Source organism: Apis mellifera, linkage group LG13 (assembly GCF_003254395.2).
Source record: "Apis mellifera strain DH4 linkage group LG13, Amel_HAv3.1, whole genome shotgun sequence".
Lineage (NCBI taxonomy): Eukaryota > Metazoa > Arthropoda > Insecta > Hymenoptera > Apidae > Apis > Apis mellifera.
Genome location: NC_037650.1, coordinates 2,106,518 through 2,126,756, shown reverse-complemented (window position 1 = coordinate 2,126,756; position 20,239 = coordinate 2,106,518). Strand labels below are relative to the sequence as shown.

General features: G+C 23.5%; 1 protein-coding gene across 2 annotated transcripts; it reads left to right on the top strand.

The window, feature by feature from the left end:
- The first annotated feature begins 481 nt into the window (after positions 1-481).
- On the top strand, positions 482-19,992 carry LOC726736 (laminin subunit beta-1). 2 transcript variants are annotated; one of them, XM_006571766.3, is made up of 15 exons: positions 482-769; positions 2,676-2,786; positions 4,517-4,561; positions 6,642-6,722; positions 7,297-7,519; positions 8,890-9,195; positions 10,231-10,793; positions 11,479-11,658; positions 12,640-12,965; positions 13,250-13,660; positions 13,845-14,040; positions 14,961-15,407; positions 16,390-16,897; positions 17,221-18,304; positions 18,885-19,992. In XM_006571766.3, the coding sequence occupies exons 2-15, from the start codon at positions 2,723-2,725 to the stop codon at positions 19,854-19,856; spliced, it is 5,406 nt and encodes a 1,801-aa protein (XP_006571829.1). In that variant the 5' UTR covers positions 482-769; positions 2,676-2,722; the 3' UTR covers positions 19,857-19,992. The 2 variants fall into 2 exon arrangements, with proteins under 2 accessions (XP_006571829.1, XP_001122457.2); XM_001122457.5 differs by lacking the exon at positions 6,642-6,722.
- The last annotated feature ends 247 nt before the right edge of the window (positions 19,993-20,239 follow it).

Here is a 20,239-nt window from a genome sequence, read left to right as displayed (position 1 = left end):
ATACATATGTTAATATAATATTATAATATATATATATATATATAATATAAAAAAAATATATATATATAAAATATATATATAATATATATATATATAAAATTTATTTTGATAAATATTAATTTTTTACAACATTTTTTAAATAGTTTTAAAAAAAATCTTTGAATCTTTCATAAAAAAATTCCTTAAATTCATTAAAAATTTAACATTTTTTTCAATAGCAATTCTTAAAATTATCAATATAATAAAATATGATGACTATTTCATTCAATTTCTTTCTATTTTATCTTTCGTTCAAACTTTCTTAATATATCAATTCATCAAATTAATAAAAATAAATGAAAGGACAGTTTCTTCCGTTAAAACTGCAAACGGTTAATTCTCTATAAAATTTTTTCTTCTGGTCGCCCCCGCACATGTTCCTCTACTCAGATTTAAGAACTTCACTTTGTCTCTCGACTGCGTCAGTACCCTCGTCACAAGCTGACAGGAAAGGACCTTATTCTTTGTACGGCACTGGTCGCTGTCGGAGGTTCTCCTTAACAGAGAGACGCGAGAGAGACGCGTCATAAGAGGCGTCCACACGACGGTTGCCTCTCTCTCCCATACATTTTTTATCTAGTGATCGGCACGGTGCATCGCGGAAATCGAATGTGTTTTAGATCATCGGTTTTCGATTGATCTATTTGTTTCGTTCGATCATAATTGTGGATCCAGCCGTCTATCTGCTCATGGCACGAGATACATTCTCAAGGGAGGCACATCGAGTTAGGTAAGAAGTTTCTCGCCGTTCGTTCCTGTTATTCTCGTTTCTCATACTTGATGTCGCTGCGTTTTCAAGCACAGTTGTAATTTGTTTATGCTTGTTTTCAAGCTTAATTACATGTGAAACAATGCTCCTTTTTTGTTTTTCTATTGACAAGGAACAAGGATGCGATGGAAGATTGATTGATATGATTGGAAGTTCATGTGTAATTTATATGTATATATATATACACATATATATATATATATATATATATATATATATATATATATATATATATATATATATATATATGTGCATGAGTGTGTCTGATTTTGATTAGATTTTTGAAGATTTTGTTCATTAGCAAAATTTTAAATGGATTTTGATTTGAAAATTTGATACTTGGAATAAAAAATATCGAACTAAGTGAGTATATGAATTATTGTAATTGAATGTTATTTTAATTCATAATTGTTTTTACATTAATTGTGTAAATTAGTTTAATTGCATTTAAGTTTGTATTTAAGTTTTAGAATTTTGAATTTTAATTTTATATTATATTATTCTAAGAGAATTTAGTTATTTTATTAGCTTCTTATTTTGAAGTAAGAATTGAATAGTATTAATAATTTTTTTATGAAATAAAATACATTAAAATACAATATTAATATGAGATTATATATTATTTTAAATATATATAATATACATATTATCTTGAGTATAAAAGACAACTATATTTTATTATAAAATATAAATATATATTTTTTAATTTCTAATTAAAAGACAACTATATTTTATTATAAAATATAAATATGTATTTTTTAATTTCTAATTATCTAATAATCTTAAAAAATTATTCTAATTATTCTAATTAAAAAAATTAATAATCAAATTACATTAAGTCATCAAAATTACTCAATTTTGAAATAAAAATATTTTTTTAATTATGAAACATCTTATTACGAAAATATACATTACAAATTTTTCGCATTTTTTGTTTCAATATAAACGACTAGCAATTTATCAGACGTTCCAGATCTACACAAGCATTAGTTTGGTCACTGAACTATATGTGCGATAAACATTTATAAAACCGGATTTCATTTATAACGATTTTTATAGGCAAATATTAAATAATTAAAATATAGAAATAAATAATTAAAATACAAAAATATAATAATAGTTAGTACATCTATAAATGATAAGTGTTTTATTTTTAATTCAAATTCTTTCACCAAATACCACGATGCATTATAAATAAGCTATATATTGGATTTTATTTATTGTTTTTAATCTCTTAATGTAGGAGAATTACGTTCAGAATTTAAAATTTCATTAAAATAATTTATATTAAAAATGATCGAAATTAAAATAATGAAATTTCATTAAGAAATTTCAATAAGAAAATTCCAGTTTTTATTTTATTTTATGTTACAAAATAAAATGAAAAGTAATATTGTATCACACTATCAATATAATCATGGTGATTCATCGTATCGTAAAAAAAATAAACGATAAATACTTAAATGATTTATAATGTAATACAATATAATAGTGCATTATAAAATTCTTGATGCTTATAGAAATTTTTTTTGTGAAATATTTTTTAAATTTAAAGTAAAAACTTTAAATATTTGTAGAGTTTTATTTATTTAGATTATTATTATATTTTTGTAAGCTAAGTGATTCATTGAATTTTCAAAAAAATATTAACTTAACAAAAAATTAATTATAATAATTTCAAATTAAAAATATTTATTAATTCATTATTTGTATAAAATATATATTTATTTATTAATTTGATAGATAAGATTTTATATATTAGATTTTATTAAAATTTTCATTAAGAAATTTTCAAATTCTTTATTTTTTTATAGAATGTTATAAAATATAAGATTTTATTTATAAAAATTTTTTTTTCAAATTTCAGATTAAATCGGATTTAAAAATTTAAACAGCTAAAGAAGAAGAAAGAAAATGTCTCGAATATCAGTTCAAGCAATTTTGGCAATATTGTTATTTGCAATAACAATTGTATTAAGTAAGTATTATTTATTAATACATTTTATTAACAATGTGTCAATTAATCAATAACATATCTCAGTTATTGATAATTTCTTTTAGTATTTAGAATTATATCATTTCTAAAATTTTATTGCTTACATGAATAAGATTACTAATGATGATTAATTTAAAATAGATTAGAATAAAAATTTTTATATGAATTTATTATTATCTTTATGAATTTAGATTTTTTTATAATTAATAAAAAAAAATAAAAATATATTTTTTTAATATATTTCGCATTTTTTGTTTTCGAATATTTAAAATAATATTTAATTTTTATTGAATAAAAAAAAACATTTTGTTAAAATGAAATACGTAACTAGTTGAAATTCATCTATTTTTGATCACGTCATGCTTTCCATTCACTGGTCTTAGGATGTAGTTTTATCCATTACGATTAGATAGGGATTCGACCCGTCGACCCCTTTCTTTTGAATTTCTCAAGTTTATTTCAGTTTCTAAAATCTAAGCATTCTAAAAATTTAAAACAAGAAGATTAAAAGACGTTTCGCATCGTTATTAATTCACTAAAAATTATCTTGTAAAATTTTCTATATTTTGTATTTTATTCTATAATTTGCATATTATATATACATTTAAAAAATGGAAAATATCTATAATCGCTATATTAACTCAACAATTTTGTAAAATAATAATAATCCTATATTAGAACATTTGAATTTTTTGTCATATTATAATTTTTCAATAATTTATTTTTTATTATATAAAAAAAGAAAAGCACTGAAAAGCATTAACACATAAATTTTCATTTCATTTTTGTTTTAATAAAATTTTATTTATTAAAGAGTAAGATTTTCTTTACAGATTATATAATATTTTGATTTTTTAAATCTAAAAATTTCATTTCTGAAACAAAATAAAAAATAAGAAATATTGAATATTATAAAGTGAAAAATATGAAATGATAAGATATTCATTATAATGAAATACTTTTCTAAAAATAAAATTTTGTTCTGTTATCGTAAAATATTTACATATGATATAAAATAAGAACTTAGTATTCATAACAAATAATATAATAATAAAAAAATAATAATAATCAATTATTTGAATTCGATAATAATAATAAAAATTTTATAAATCTTATTAAATATAAGAGTTTTTATTTATTTTTAACGGTGATTTCCACAAAAGATACATCATAAACATCCGGTTGTTTCTTGCGATAGCCCCAACCGCTATATATTATAGTAAGAACTATTTGATAACTGCACAATTCCGGTTTCGTTTAAAATTTCTTTCGAGAAATTAATAATAATATAATAATCATCGGTTTTCTATCAAACGTTAAAACATATTTAATTAATAAAAAAAAATAATATCATTTGTTCATTCAATTTAAAATAATTTTTTAAAATAATAATATAAAAAAATTAAAAATTAATATATAACTGAATTATTCAATTTATTCTGATTTTCAATTTATTTAATATATTCAATTTATTCAATTTATCTTAAATTTCTTATCCATGTTAATTTTCGAAAAAAAGAAAAAATTGTAAATAAAAAGAAGATAATAAAATTAGATATTCTTTATATTTTTAGAATTCTTCTTACATCTTACTTCTTTCACATAAACTTGGAATTTTCAATACAAATTAATTAATAGATTCAAATTCCTATGAAAGAAAAAACATGCATATTTATTTTCAATTTTTTTAATTAAATTATTTTTCTTTTTAGATTCAGCTGATCCGCAATATTCCAGAGAAAGACCTGTACATAGAGGTAAGTTACTTTTTTTCAATATTTTAGAAAAATAAAAAAATAATAATTAATATTAATTTTATTTACATGAAATTGTAAAATTTTTTGATTTTAAATTTTCTTCTTAGATTTGTAAAATTTTCGAAATTCAAAATTCCTTTTCTAATCTAAATTAAATAATATCTCTTTTGTAAAAAATTATTAATAAATTTGAATTCTGAAATTTTTCAAAATTGGATTTATAATTAATTAATAATAACAATAGTTATTTTGTTACAAAAAATTAAATTTTTATGATATATTTTTTTTTATAATTTAAATATTTAAACTGTGTGTTAAAATCATATGAATATAATTATACACAACTTTTTAAAATGTTATTAATATTATAATATTAATTATAAGTAAATTATAACTATCGAAATTATATGGGTGAAGTTTAAAACAAATTCAAAAATATACATAATAGTTATAAAATATTTAATTAAATACATACTTTAAATTTACTTAAGATTCTATATATTTACATAGTTAATTTATATTATTATATAAATAAATATTGATATTTTTAAATCTATTTTTAATATTTTTCTTCTTTATATTTTTTAATTTTCTTTATATTTTTCTATTTTATATTTATAATAAATAATTTAAAATTTTCATTTATATTTTTGAATTTATTTCAAATTTCATTTAATAATAATTTCATATAATCTTAATAATTATATTTACTTATAGTAAAAATATATTAAAAAATATAACACAGAAACATGTTATAATTATATTTTAAAAAATATTTTTTTTCTATGGAAAAATTTTAAATAGTTTTGTCATACTCATTATTAGTATATTATTAGTATATTATTATAATAAATTAATAAAATTATTTTAATAAAAATAAATTTAAAATCTAAACAAAAATTCAATTAAATTATTAAATAAATAAAAGTGGCTTCATATTGCCGTAAAATTATTTATCTGAATAAATTATTTTTTATTTGGATTTAGAGGATTTCAAATTACAAAAATAGCAAGAAAAGTTTCGAGATTTGAAAATTTGATGTTTTGTTTCAAAATTTCAAATTCCCATCTATATAATAAATCATAATTACCTGATCATAAGTTTATTAGTAAGTTTATTAAGTAATGCAATTTAATATTCAGAAAACATTCAGGATATTTAAGCTCTATCATAAAAGGAAATATTAAACATATTAAAACTATATTTATTTTATTAATTATATAATATTTTATTAATTAGATTAAATAAATTTCAAATTTTTATGAAAAGATATACAAATTGTCTCAAAAATTCAATCAATTGATGATTGTTTAAATGATTTTAAACAACTTTTTTTTTTTGTAAAAATTTTCGTTTTATTGAGTTTTATTAACGAAAAACATTAGTCAATCGTAGAGCGTATGATTGATCAATATTTTTCATTGAAAATTCGTTAATAAAGAAAAATTTTTGCGAGAACAAAACTTTTTACAAAAAAAAAAAAAAATATAGCTTGAAATTATTTCAATAATAATCAGTTAAACCTTGTTGATCGATTTTTGCATAGAATAATACAAAATATAAATGTATTCGTGCGACATTTTTGGAAGATTGATTCTAGACATTAAAACAAAAATTACAAAAATATATACAAAAATATTTATTAATCTTAGAAAGATTGCGATCTAGTTAAAAAAATTCTTATTTAAAAAATTTTAAAAAATCTCATTTCAAAAATTTCCAAGAAATTATTTATTTTCATTTATAATTTAGCTTATTTATTAAATTATAAACAATAAAATTTGCATTAGATCAAATGACATGGCAACAATATATAACAGCAATATGATGGAAACAGAGTATTCTCTTTCTGTTTTACTTTTTTTAAATTTTAATTGCTTATAATTTAATAAAAGAAATATTTTTATAAATATTTATATATCAACTTTTGGATTTGTTTTGATATTTTATTTTGGATTTTAGAATCGATTCTTCAAAGGTCTTGCAAATATATGAATATCTTATTGCTCATTGTTATAAACATAGATATTAGCAGAGATAAAAATGATATAAGCAGAGATAAAAATGAGGATGTTATAGGATCAATCCAGAGAGGGGATATATCGGAGGTGATCGAAGAGCGCCATTATTGGCCAAAGCTGAGCATTCCGAACCCAAGAGGTAGCGCATTCTTGCTGGTTTCACACTCGATTAAAACCAGCATGATAATGTTGCTCATTTAAAACTTATTCTTGTTTTTACAGAACAAAATAAGATTTATAATTAAACCAGTATAAATGTACAATTAATATATCAATGATATCTGCTGTTTAATAATTTTGGTTTAATAAAACTAAAACTTCGTATATGATTTATTTATCTAACATAGATTGCTTTGTGTAATTCAAGGATATAATATGTTTTCTCTTTTCCTCTGTCTCTTTAATAAAATAGTAAAATAGTTTCTTTTTTCAAAATAAAAGCTCAGTAAGAATAATATTAATTTCTTTCTTCGTATCTTCTTAATCTAATTGATGAGGTGATACTATTGGATATCCTAGATATTATATTTTCGATCACTAATTCTTGGTTCCTGGGGATTTTGTTAACATAATGTATATAATAATAAATTGATAGTTAATTTATAATTGCCAGTAATGATATCAGTTAAAGAAAATTAAAATAATGGCTAACTTAATGTATTTTTCGTGAATACATTTTTGTTTTTTTTCTTCTTTCATTTCGTTGTCTTTAGGTCCAGCACGAAAAAGGCATCCTTGCGAGCAGAGTTCGTGTTATCCCTCAACAGGAAATCTATTAATCGGTCGAAAAGATCGATTGAGTGCGTCCTCTACTTGTGGACTTAAGGGACCAGAAAGATACTGTATTGTTTCGCATTTGAAGGATCGAAAGAAATGTTTCTTTTGTGATGCATCGATGCCGAAGCAACAACACAATATTGAAAATATTGTTACTGAGTTAGTAAAAATTGAATATATTCAATCTTTTATATTTTAAAAAAATTAAAAAAAAAATTTCTATGTAATATCTATTCATATTTTCAGATTTTTTTTTGGATACATTTAATTTAATAATTTCATAGAAGTGTTTAAAATTCATTAAATTTACCTATTTTCATTATATTTAAATCAAAAGTTTTCACTGCCATCAAATTAAAATAATAATACAGCAATGAAATAAACATCAAATTGTCTTCAAAGTAAAAACAATTAATTGTACGAGTTGAGCACGTAATATAATCATTTGAAATAACTCATAAATTATTTCTTATATGAAAAAATATTTTATACAAAAGTTATAAATGATAAAAAGAAATATAATTTTCTGTTATTAATTTTTTTATAAATGAAAATATAAGATATATAAAGATCAGCTTTATTTTTTAGCGAAATTATGTATTTTTTAGTACATTAATAATAAATGTAGATTATTATTTTCTGTAAAAACCTATTCATTATAAAAAATTATTAGTTTAGAAGATATTTTAATTTGAATTTTGTAAAATGCAAAACAAAAACACACGAAGAATTTTGCGTATTCTTTATTTTTCATATATATATACAATTTAATAAGGATAATAAAAATAATAATCTATATCTATATCAGTTAAAAAATACATAATTTTATTAAAAAAATAAAATCGATCTTCAATTGATCGATTTCTTCTCTCTGTCTATTTTTAGAAAAATTATTTTTTTTTTTTGTATTTTTTTATTTCCAAATTTTATTTCTTTTTACAGCATATAATTTTTGTATAAAAGAAATACAATTGAGTAGAACTGATTTCAATGATCTTGATATATAACTAAGTTTATTTTTTTCTGAACAATTTTTTTCATACAATATATAGAGTTCTTTTAGTTTTTAAAATATTTGTAAAAATATATTAATCATTATGTTATATTATATTTAATGCTAATTTCTTAAGATTTCTTCTTAAATTAAAAATATTGTTTATAATATTTATTTATTATGTTATGTATACATGAACGAGAAAGATCGAAGTCACTTTTGAATAAATTAAAATAGAATTTAGATTAAGTTAATTTTTTATAATATTGAATGCTAATTTGAATAAACATTTTTTGCAAATATCTCAAAAATTAAAAAAATTTGTTTATAGGAATTTATAAGAATTTGTTTATTATGTATAGGAAAATATATATATAGGATATATAGAAAAAAGTTAATCTACATCATTACTTTATAAAATATATTTTCATAAAACAAATTTATGAGTTATTTCAAATGATCACATTACAAGACTCATTCTATATATTACGATTGTTATAATTCTTCTTAATTTCCCTTTAATTTAATCCAACAGTTGGTCTAAAAATTGGTGGCAAGCGGAAAATGGGGTAGAAAACGTTACGATACGCTTCGATCTCGAAGCTGAATTTCATTTCACCCATATCATCATCCGCTTCAAGACATTTAGACCTGCGTCAATGTTAATTGAAAGATCGTACGATTTTGGTAAAACATGGCAAGTATATCGATATTTCGCGCATAATTGCGAACAGTATTTTCCACATGCTTCTACGGGACCACCTCAAAAACTGACAGATGTTATCTGCGAATCGAGATATTCCGGCGTGGCGCCATCTACAGGGGGCGATGTTATCTTCAGGTATGTAAATAACGATAATCAAAATAAATACACAACGATGCATTTCATGATTCAGAATTTTATGATGTTTTATCGATGAATTTTACAATGATGAATTTGTTACTTCTTGTAATGGTAGTTATGATTTTTTATGAAACGATAAGTAATTCTAATATGCTTTCTTGATTCTGATTAATTTATTTTTTAACTTTATTCTATTAATTAATATTATATTTTAATTTATTGTAATTATATTGATATTTTTTAAAAAATTGTTGTAAAATTGTGTTGATGATAATTTAGATTTGTACGATCAAACCGAAAATAAAAAAAAGATAATTATTTTAATGATAAATGAATATTATTTTTCGCGTAAAGAATTTGTTAGTTTTTATTTTGAAAAGTATCTATTTATATTTTTTTGAAATTTTTTTAAAAATTATTTATTGTTGTAATTTTGATTGTAATTTCAAAAAGTTTATATATTCAACATAAAATTTTGATAAGAGATAGGATAAATTCCAAATATAAAATTTTAGTTTCATTCAATTATTATTTATGATATTAATAAAAAATTCTCAACATCATATATTATATACTACATGTACAAATAACTAATATATTGAATATTATCCAAATGTTATTAATAAAATCATTTTTGCTGTATTGTTATTGACATAAAATTTTGATGTGAGTATTATTTTGATATAAAAAAATAGACGAATATCAGGCTCTATTTATTTCTTATCTTTTATGCAATAAATTTTACAAAATTCAAATTAAAGTTTTTTAGATTTTAGATTTTTTCGACATAAAGTATTTTTTAACTGAAAATAACAAATTGCATTACAATCCTTAGTATTTTAACAAATTCTACAATTTTATTTAAAAAAATTTTTGTAATTTTCATATGATCTATACATATTTATCCATAAAAATTAATTAGATATCTCTATCATATTTCTATTATAAAAAAATAATAAAATTTTCTTAATTATTTGTTATATAAAATCTAAATAAATGCAAATAGAATAAATTATATTTGTTTATTTTCAGGGTCTTGCCCCAAAACTTAGAAATAGACAATCCCTATTCGAAGGAAGTACAAAATCTCCTAAAAATCACCAATCTCCGCATAAATATGACCAGACTACACACATTAGGAGACGATCTTCTTGATAATCGCGCAGAAATTCGAGAAAAATATTATTATGCAATTCAAAACATGGTGATCCGTGGATCCTGTTCCTGCTATGGCCATGCTTCCAGATGTCTTCCACTTCCTGGAGTTGCTAATGAAGAAAACATGGTGCACGGCAGATGCGAGTGCACTCATAATACCACGGGATTAAATTGTGAAAAATGTCAAGATTTCTACAATGATCTTCCCTGGAAACCTGCAGTTGGAAAACAGACGAACGCTTGTAGACCTTGCAATTGTAATAATCATACGAATTCCTGTCATTTCGATGAAACTGTCTACGAAAGATCTGGAAGAGTTTCTGGTGGTGTTTGTGATGATTGTCAACACAATACCAGAGGTCAAAACTGCGAATTGTGCAAACCATTTTACTATCACGATGTCACGAAAGATATATCTGATTCCGAGGCATGTCTACGTAAGTTGTTATTATTACAATCAAAAAATTTCAATAGATTTTGTTTTATTTTTTTGAAATTTTCAATTTATACTTAAAAGATTAAGATTAAATAAATTTATTTATAAATATCTTTTATCAAATATTTTTAATATATAATTTTTTACAAGAAGAAATTAGAAACTTATTTCTTAACAGAATGAAAAATTCTTGTTGTTTTCTAAGTTATTTGTATATATTTATTGCTAAATGTCTTTCCATAATCATAATTTATGACAGGATTCATAATAGGATTTTTTTTTTATTTATTTATAAAATTTTATTTATTATAAAACTATAAAATTATAAAATTTGTGCAAAAGAATTTATTAATACAATCAACACATTAATAATTATCAACTTGAATTTATGATATTTATTAATAATATAATATTAGTTTATTTATGAAATTATTTAGTTTATTAGAAAGATCATTTATCTTGTTTAATATTATTATAGAATGAATAGCTATTAAATAAATCATTTGTATAAAATTAATATAACAAAAGTTATGTATATTTTATAATTTCAATTTTATTTAAATGATATTGATATTTTTTTCAAAAGTCAAAGAAAAAATTTCTTGTTTTAATTATTTATATTTTTCTTTTTAATATATGTTTCAAATTATAATAGATTAAAAAATTTATTTATTATTTTTCTGCAGCTTGTGACTGTGATCTTGGTGGTTCTTTGGATGATGGTATATGTGATTCGAGAACTGATCTTCTTAGTGGAGATGAATCTGGACGTTGCCATTGTAAAGCAAACGTGGAAGGTCGTCGTTGTAATCGTTGTAAATATGGTTATTGGAACTTTGATCCTGAAAATCCTGAGGGATGTCAAGGTATCGATTTGTAAACATTTTGATTCGAATTTTCTTTTTGTTTAATTTTCACATTCAATGCGGTATCAAAAATTGAGGATTTCTGATAATAGATATTGATTTTTGATAAATATAAAAACAATTATAAAAATAATAAAAAATATAATGAAATCTAAATTAAGAATACACATTTTTGACTGAACTGAATGCATGTACAAAAAGAAAATCAAAAAACTTTTTTTTGTTTTTGGTATTTCTTAAAAAATTCCATGACATATCAAATATCATAGAAATTTCTATGATGTATATGTATATTTATATCATCCACATTGAATGTATTAAATTACATAAAAGTTATTTTAAAAAATATTATAGTTTTTATATTACTTATTAAACTTATCTTAGATCAGTATAATTAAATTTTATAAAATATTTCTTTTATAAAAGAAAAAAATATAAAAGATATATTTTTATAAAAGATATATCACTAGACATGAATAGAAATGAGTGAAGTAAACTATAATATAATTTTTCAATAAATCCTATTTAGTTTACAATTTATTAACATTTTTTATATATTTTAATAATAATTTTGAATAAGAAAAAATAAGAATTCTAATCATTCTTACTTATTTGTAAAAAAAAATATATTAGATATTATCAATATATAACTAAGATATCAATAACATATTGATAAATCAATAATTACAATTCTAAAACGAAGTGGATATTATTTTCTATTATTTTCTATTTTTTTCTTTTGATGTATATAAAAAAAAATTATTTTAAATACAAAAATGCAGAAATTTATTTCTTAATGATATAATCAGTATCATTAAAAACAGAAATTTTATATGAAATTTTACATTTTATCATTCTTATTTGCAGCGTTTTTATTTTAATTTTAAAACAAAAATTTATAATGACATACTATTCTATATTATGATTTTTTTCTTACATTTTATTGAAAAAAAAAGCAAAAATTAATCATTATTTTTCTAGCATGTACCTGTAATACTCTGGGCACTATCGATAATCGTGGATGTAATATGGTCACTGGCGAATGTACTTGTAAACGTTTCGTCACTGCTCGTGATTGTAACCAATGTCTCCCAGAATTTTGGGGTCTCTCGGAAGATCCGGATGGTTGTAAACCTTGTGATTGCGATCCTGGTGGTTCCTATGAGAATTCTTGTGATGTGATTACTGGTCAGTGTCGTTGCAGACCCCACGTTAGTGGCAGAACTTGTAATCAACCTGAACAAAGTTACTATACTGGATCGTTGGACTTTTTGATTTACGAGGGTGAATTATCGAGAGCTACTGATGTAATTGTTTTTTTTTTTTTTTGGTTTTTTTTGTTATGAAAATAAATAAGGTGGAAAATTGTCGAAACATAATATAATTTTCTTTTTAAAATGTAAATATAATTTTTACAAAATTATTTAAAAAAATTAAATATTAAAAACTTCTTAAGATTAATTAAAATATATTTTTTAAAATATTAAAAAATAATATTATTATTCTTATTATTATTTTTTACTTTTATCGAATAAATAAATAAATAAATAACTCGTAGAATAAATAAATAATTCATTGATTATCGTTATAGAACTGCCAAGTAGTGATCAGAGAACCTTATCGCGATGGAAGAAACAGTACTTGGACTGGTACCGGATTTATGAAGGCACTTGAGGGTTCAATCTTAAATTTCACGATTGATGATATTCGTAAGAGTTTATGGTACGATATTATCGTACGATATGAACCTATTCAGGTAGGATCCTGGGAAAATGTCCAAATAATCATTGAAAGAGATGGACCAGTGGATCCTAATGGTCCTTGTGCTGAATGGAGACCAGAGTATGATCAATTATATGCGCAACTTCCTTTAAGATCGAGGAGTGTTGTTGTACAACCATCCATTTGCTTGGAAGCAGGAAAACGATATAATATCTTATTGCAATTTCGTAAATTTAATAATCATATTGATACACCTTCTGCTTCCATCTTAGTTGATTCTGTGAGTAACGTAATATATTAACATAATATTTGAAATGAAATTAATTTTAAGTATTTGGTTTTTAATTTATAATTTGATTTAGTTTTTATTTATTGAATATTTATTTAATCAATAAAATTAATTTTTTTATACTATAAGTAGAAATTTGATTAATCTGATTTGTATCAATTTCAAATTTATTCAGATTGTTCTGAGGCCGAGAATAGATGCTATTCCTTTCTTCAAAACTTCTGGAATTGGTGAACTTCGTCGACAAGAATACGAAAGATATCATTGTAGTGAATTCTTTAATGATATTAACACAGAGTGGGATAATATTCCGGAAATTTGTAGACAATATCAAAACAGTATTGGTTATTATGTTTACGACGGTGCACATTGTAAGTAGAAAACGAATTTTCAATTTCATCAATCTGTTATGTTATTTATAATTTATCAATTCTTTTTTTTAATCAGTTTCTCAATTTTTTTTCATAAATAGCTATCATCAAAATTTAAAAATTTTAATACCACTAAAATATTACAGATATATAAAAATTTAAAATTAGTCAATTTTAAAAAATTTGTTGCAATGCAAAAAATTAATTTCTTGTATTTGTTAATGTTATTGATTTCTGAGAAAGATTTGTAATAATTTTTATTTAAATTAAATTAAATTAAAATTGATATGATAATATATTATTGCTCTTTATATGATATATATAGTAACATTTAAAAATTTTTATTTTAAACAATTATAATTTCTTTTATTTAAAAAAATAAATATTTAATTTGTATTTTATTTGAAATATCCACAAAAGAGAATGTAACACAATAAACACATCAATTTAAAAATAATATAAAAATTTTAATATTAAAAATATCAATTTATCTTTTAATTCAATAAAATATAAGATAAATTTATGAGAGATAAATGCTATGGATGAAATGAATCACAGATATTTGTGTGTAATTTTTAAAATAACTATTTCATTTCAATTATTAATTGTTTCAATCCCTATATTGCATTTATAAAAATTTATTTATTCAAATCCTATTTATCTAATATGTAAATATTTAATGTTAATATTCATCCTTTCAATTTCAGTTATCTTTAGAATAAACTACATATATTTTATTCATATTTTTCTGCATAACATATTAATTTAAAGCATTTTTAAACTTTAATTCTAGTTAATTCTAAATATGTTTTGATTTTAGAAAATAAATAATATATATATTTTTCTAAATTACTTTAAATTTAATAAATACCTTATATTAATATAAAGTCATTTATCAACTCATTGCTTTTCTATTTCAGCTTGTGAATGTAATCCAACTGGATCCCACAGTTTACTCTGTGAGAGTTACGGAGGTATTTGTCCGTGTAAACCAAACGTTGTCGGCAGACGCTGTGATCGTTGCGCGCCTGGAACTTATGGCTTCGGCCCAGAGGGTTGTATATCTTGTGATTGCGATGGTGTAGGAGCGCTGGACAATTTTTGCGATGTTGAAACAGGACGATGCAAGTGTCGACCGAATACTTATGGAAGAACGTGCGGTCAATGTGAACCTGGCTTTTGGAACTTCCCTCATTGTCAACGATGCGAGTGCAATGGTCATGCTGAAAGTTGTGATTCCAAGACTGGTGCGTGTATCAATTGCCGAGATTATACTACTGGACACAATTGTGATCGATGCATTGAGACATATTATGGTGATCCTAGGATCGGTGTGGACATTCCATGTAGAGCGTGTCCTTGTCCAGGTATGAAAAAAATAATAACAACTTTTTTTTTAATCATTCATTATTTATATACAATCATCATATTATTCATATACGAATTTGATTTTATAATTTTCAATGGCATTTCTTATAGATTTTACTCGCTGAATATGAATAAGTTATTTTATTATTATAATTATTTAGAAAAAAGATTCCGATTTATATGTTGTATAAATCAATATTTTGAAAAACTTTTTTATACTTATAATCTTAATTATAATCAAAATATTTTTAAAAAATCCTTTAGATTATGAATAGATTTTTTTATTTAGGCGCTTTGTAATGAGCTTTATTTCTATTATTTAATAATAAAAAAAATAAATAAAAAAAAGAAAAGATTAAATTAGATTTTATTGATTTGCACTTTATGTAATTCATTATGATATTAATTTACAATTATTTTCTATTCGATTAAAAATAAAATTGTATCAACTTATCAACTTAATTATTACATACATTTAAAAATTATGTACATATAATTTCATTATCATTAAATTTTTTTCCTCATCTGTAATGATTTTAACATTTTATATGTATTTGTCAATAAATTTGTAGATTATTGACAAAATATCACGTAGAAAAAAATACATATTAAATATTTAAATATAAAGAATAATATATATTCAGTAAAAAGTAGAATATGATGTATGTATAGGATCAATTATAATCTAAAATTTAATAAAAATTTTTCATGAATATCTCAGAAATTAAAATTGAATAGTGATGAAGATGAAAATATATATCGAAAAATTATCTAAAATTCACAATGATTATTGATAACAATAATATTTCAGAATCGATGAGATCATTTGTTTTGAATAATTATTAAAATGATTTATACTTTCAATTTATGTATATTTTTATAAAAACAGTTTGGTTTAGATTTCCAATTAATAATTCAGATCATTTTCATAAAATTTAAATAGTTTATTTTATTTTTCTATAAATTCATTTAAAATTATAGGAACTATAGATTCTGGTCATTCTTATGCTGAGAGTTGCTCTTTGGATTCTGTGACTCATGATGTGATTTGCGAATGTTTCGACGGATACACCGGTCCTCGTTGCGAAAGCTGTGCGGAAAATTACTTTGGCCATCCTGAGATTCCTGGTGGCAGCTGTGAGTTTTGTAACTGCAATAACAATACGGACCTTCGTCTAGCTGGAAATTGTGATCCTCATACTGGACGTTGCCTACAATGTTTGTACAACACTGATGGATCAAACTGTCAGATATGCAAACCAGGATTTTACGGAAACGCTCTTGAACAAGATTGTCAGGATTGCCAGTGTGATGTTTTGGGTACAGATAGAAATGCTGGACCTTGTGATCATCGAACAGGACAATGTCCTTGCTTACCTCATGTGATCGGTTTACTATGCGATTCTTGTGAAGAAAATCATTGGAGGATTGCTAGTGGCCAAGGTTGTGATCCTTGTGAATGCGATGCTGTTGGAAGTGTCTCCGATAGGTTTGTATATTATATTTTTAATTTAATAAATGTCGCTTAAAGAAATAAATAAATTTTGTGATAATTAATAATATTTGAAAGAAATAAAAAATAATATAAATATAATATATACATAATTATAACATAATGTGTATAATATATATATAAATTAATTTCTTGTATTATTATACTTGTGATATTTGTGTGTCTTTGAAAGTGAACGTAATAAATATAAACTTGGTAAATAAATAAAATTAAAATTATGGAAAAAAGAAAAGAAACGAAACAGAAATCAAAAATGTCAATTTTTAAAAATTATTTAAATTTTAATTATTTATTTATAGTTGCAATCCATACGATGGTACTTGCGAATGCAGACCAGGTTTCGGAGGGAGACGTTGTAACGAGTGTCAAACAAATTTCTGGGGCAATCCAAACGTCGAATGTTATCCATGCGATTGCGATTTAACCGGCTCTGCCAGCCAGCAGTGCGACAGAGAAACTGGGACATGTATTTGTCATAAAGGAATAGGTGGCGAAAAATGTGATCAATGCGATCGTGGCTATTATGGATATGCACCTCAATGTAATCCTTGCGGCGAGTGTTTTGACAATTGGGATTTAACATTAACTGGTTTAAGAAATAAGACAAATCTCGTGATTGAAGAGGCATCGAAGATACAAAAGATTGGAACGACTGGTGTCTATAGTCAAGAATTCGATGATATGGTCGAATCTTTGGATCAAGTGCAAGCATTGATCAGTAATGCTTCTATTAGAAGCCAAGATTTAGATGAATTGAATGATTTGGCCATAGAATTGAACAACAATGTGTCTACGTCGACTAAGAAATTAGAAGAAGTGAACAATCTTGTAGAGAATGTTAGCCAAAGGGTGAATCTGGGTGATGCTGCTCTTAAGAATTTGAAGAACAGAACAAATAGTTTACATCAAGCTGCTGCAGATCTCAAGGAAAACGCGACGAGATTGCAAGAAGAAAATGTACAAGGTGCTCTCAATGTTACACAACAAATGGCAGAACAATCTAGGCAAGCAGAAAAAATGGCAAACGATACTAGTAATGTTCTGACCGATGCGGAAAGATTCGTTAAACATACCGAAAGTTTATTAGCTAAGAATCGAGGTTTTGTGGAAGAGGCTCAAGAAAAGAATCAGGAATCGTTGAATAAAATAAACGAAAAATTGAAAATATTCAATAATATTATGCCTGAATTAAATTTAGAAATGTGTGGAGATAATGTGACTGATTGTAGTAGTGTGTGTGGTGGCGCTGGCTGTGGTTTTTGTGGCGGTTTATCCTGTGATGCGGGTGCCATGACAAAAGCCACTCAAGCTTTAGATGTAGCTAAAAAACAAGCTGCTAAGATCAAAAGTCATAAAGATGAGGCTGAACAATTGCTTCGCAATGTAAGTTTTATTGTTTTTTATTCAATTTTATTTGACAAATTTGCTTGACAAAAAACTAAAATTATTATAAATTTTTAACTTCACTATATATTTCTGTTTTAAAAAGAATTATGTTTATTAATATTTATTTTAAAACTATGATTTATTATTCTTGATTTTAAATTAGAGAAAAAGAAAATAAAATATGTTTTAAACAATAAATATATAAATATATATATTGAAAAATAAAGTGAAAGAAAATAAAATAAAATAATCTTTTATAACTTGAAATTCTTATAATAATTTTCTTAATAAAAAAATGTATTATAATCAAAATTTGCTACCGTAGTATTCGAAATCGAAGTAACAATTATTTAATTTATCTATTTAATTGTTTAAACATATAAATATTTATTTTTGAATTAGTTGTTAGATAATAATCTCAATTTAATTTTCACAAATATGTAACAAAAGATTTCTTTGTTTTATTAAGTAATTTTTTGTACAAAGATTTATGTAATAATTAAATTTTTATATGAACTATTATTATTTATATAAGTTTAATCATCAAAATAATATTTAAAAAATTTTGGTTATTCAGATGAGTCAAGTGAAACGGGATGCAATAGCTGCCAGATCAAATGCTCAAGATGCTTTCAATTACGCTTTAAAAGCTCGCAATCTAACTGACAATGTGAGCAAAGATCTTTCCGATATAAATAAGCGAATTCGCAGTACTTTGGATGAAGATCAACCGACTCCTGCTATGGTCAGAGATTTAGCAAATGAAGTACTGGCCAAGAACATCCAATTGAAACCCGATGAAATCAAAGAATTGGCCGATCGTATTAAGAGTATTGTTGGTTCCTTGACTGATTCTGATAAAATTCTCGCGGATACCAAAGACGATCTTTACCTAGCCGAACAATTGAAAAACCGAGCAACTAAAATGAAAGAAGACGCGATCGAGAAGCAAGTATTGGCCAATGTAGTGGTAGTTTTGTTAAATGACGCCAAAAAAGCTCAAACTCGTGCTCAGGAAGCGATCAACCAAGCCGAACGTGACGTTAGTAGATCTGAAAAAGATTTGGAAGAGATAGCAGAGGTGACCAAAGGTGCTCAGATGCAGGCAAATAGCACTACTCAGACTGTTGATTCTTTGGATGCTCGATTGAAACAATTACAAACTCAATCGGTAAGGAATGATTTCGTTTTGAATCAAGAAATTAGTGTTGAAGCCCGTAAAATTGCCGAGGAAGCGCAGAATGTTGATATCAAGACGAAAGAGCTAGCCATGGAATATAAAAATGCGGATGAATTGTTGGATTCAAGAATGAATAAAAGTAATGGAAATATATTGAGGGCGAAAAAGCTTCTTCAGAAGGCCTCAGAACTGACTGCTGATACCTCGACGAAATCTAAGGATTTGGACGGTATGGAGAGTGTATATAGAGATAATGAGAGGATGTTGTCCGACTTGATGGATCAGGTTGACTCGTTAACTGGGGAAATGGAAAAACATTTGGCAGAAATCGAGCAGAAGGCGCAACGTTACAAACAATGTACTTCTTGAGCGAATGCAAGCAATAGTTGATTGATAGTATATGTCTTTGTGACTAACTTGAATTTTGAAAATGAAATGCTTGTCAATGTTCTGTTTTGTATTTTGATACTAGATCGAGTAAGCTAAATTTCGTATTGTAGATATATTTATCTTTGTAGATTATGTTTCTTTTTCTTATTGAGTTTAAAATTTTACTATTAATAATTTTACACAAAAAATGTTTGATCGTGATAAATTTTATGTAAATTTTTTTTTCAAAAAAAAAGATTCAATTGCAGAAATTTAGAAAGAGCTATTATTAAGGCTATTTTATTAAGCAACTTTAATTGTAATAATTTTTAATTATAAATATTTTTTTAAATCTTATCTATTATAAGATATACAACGATAAA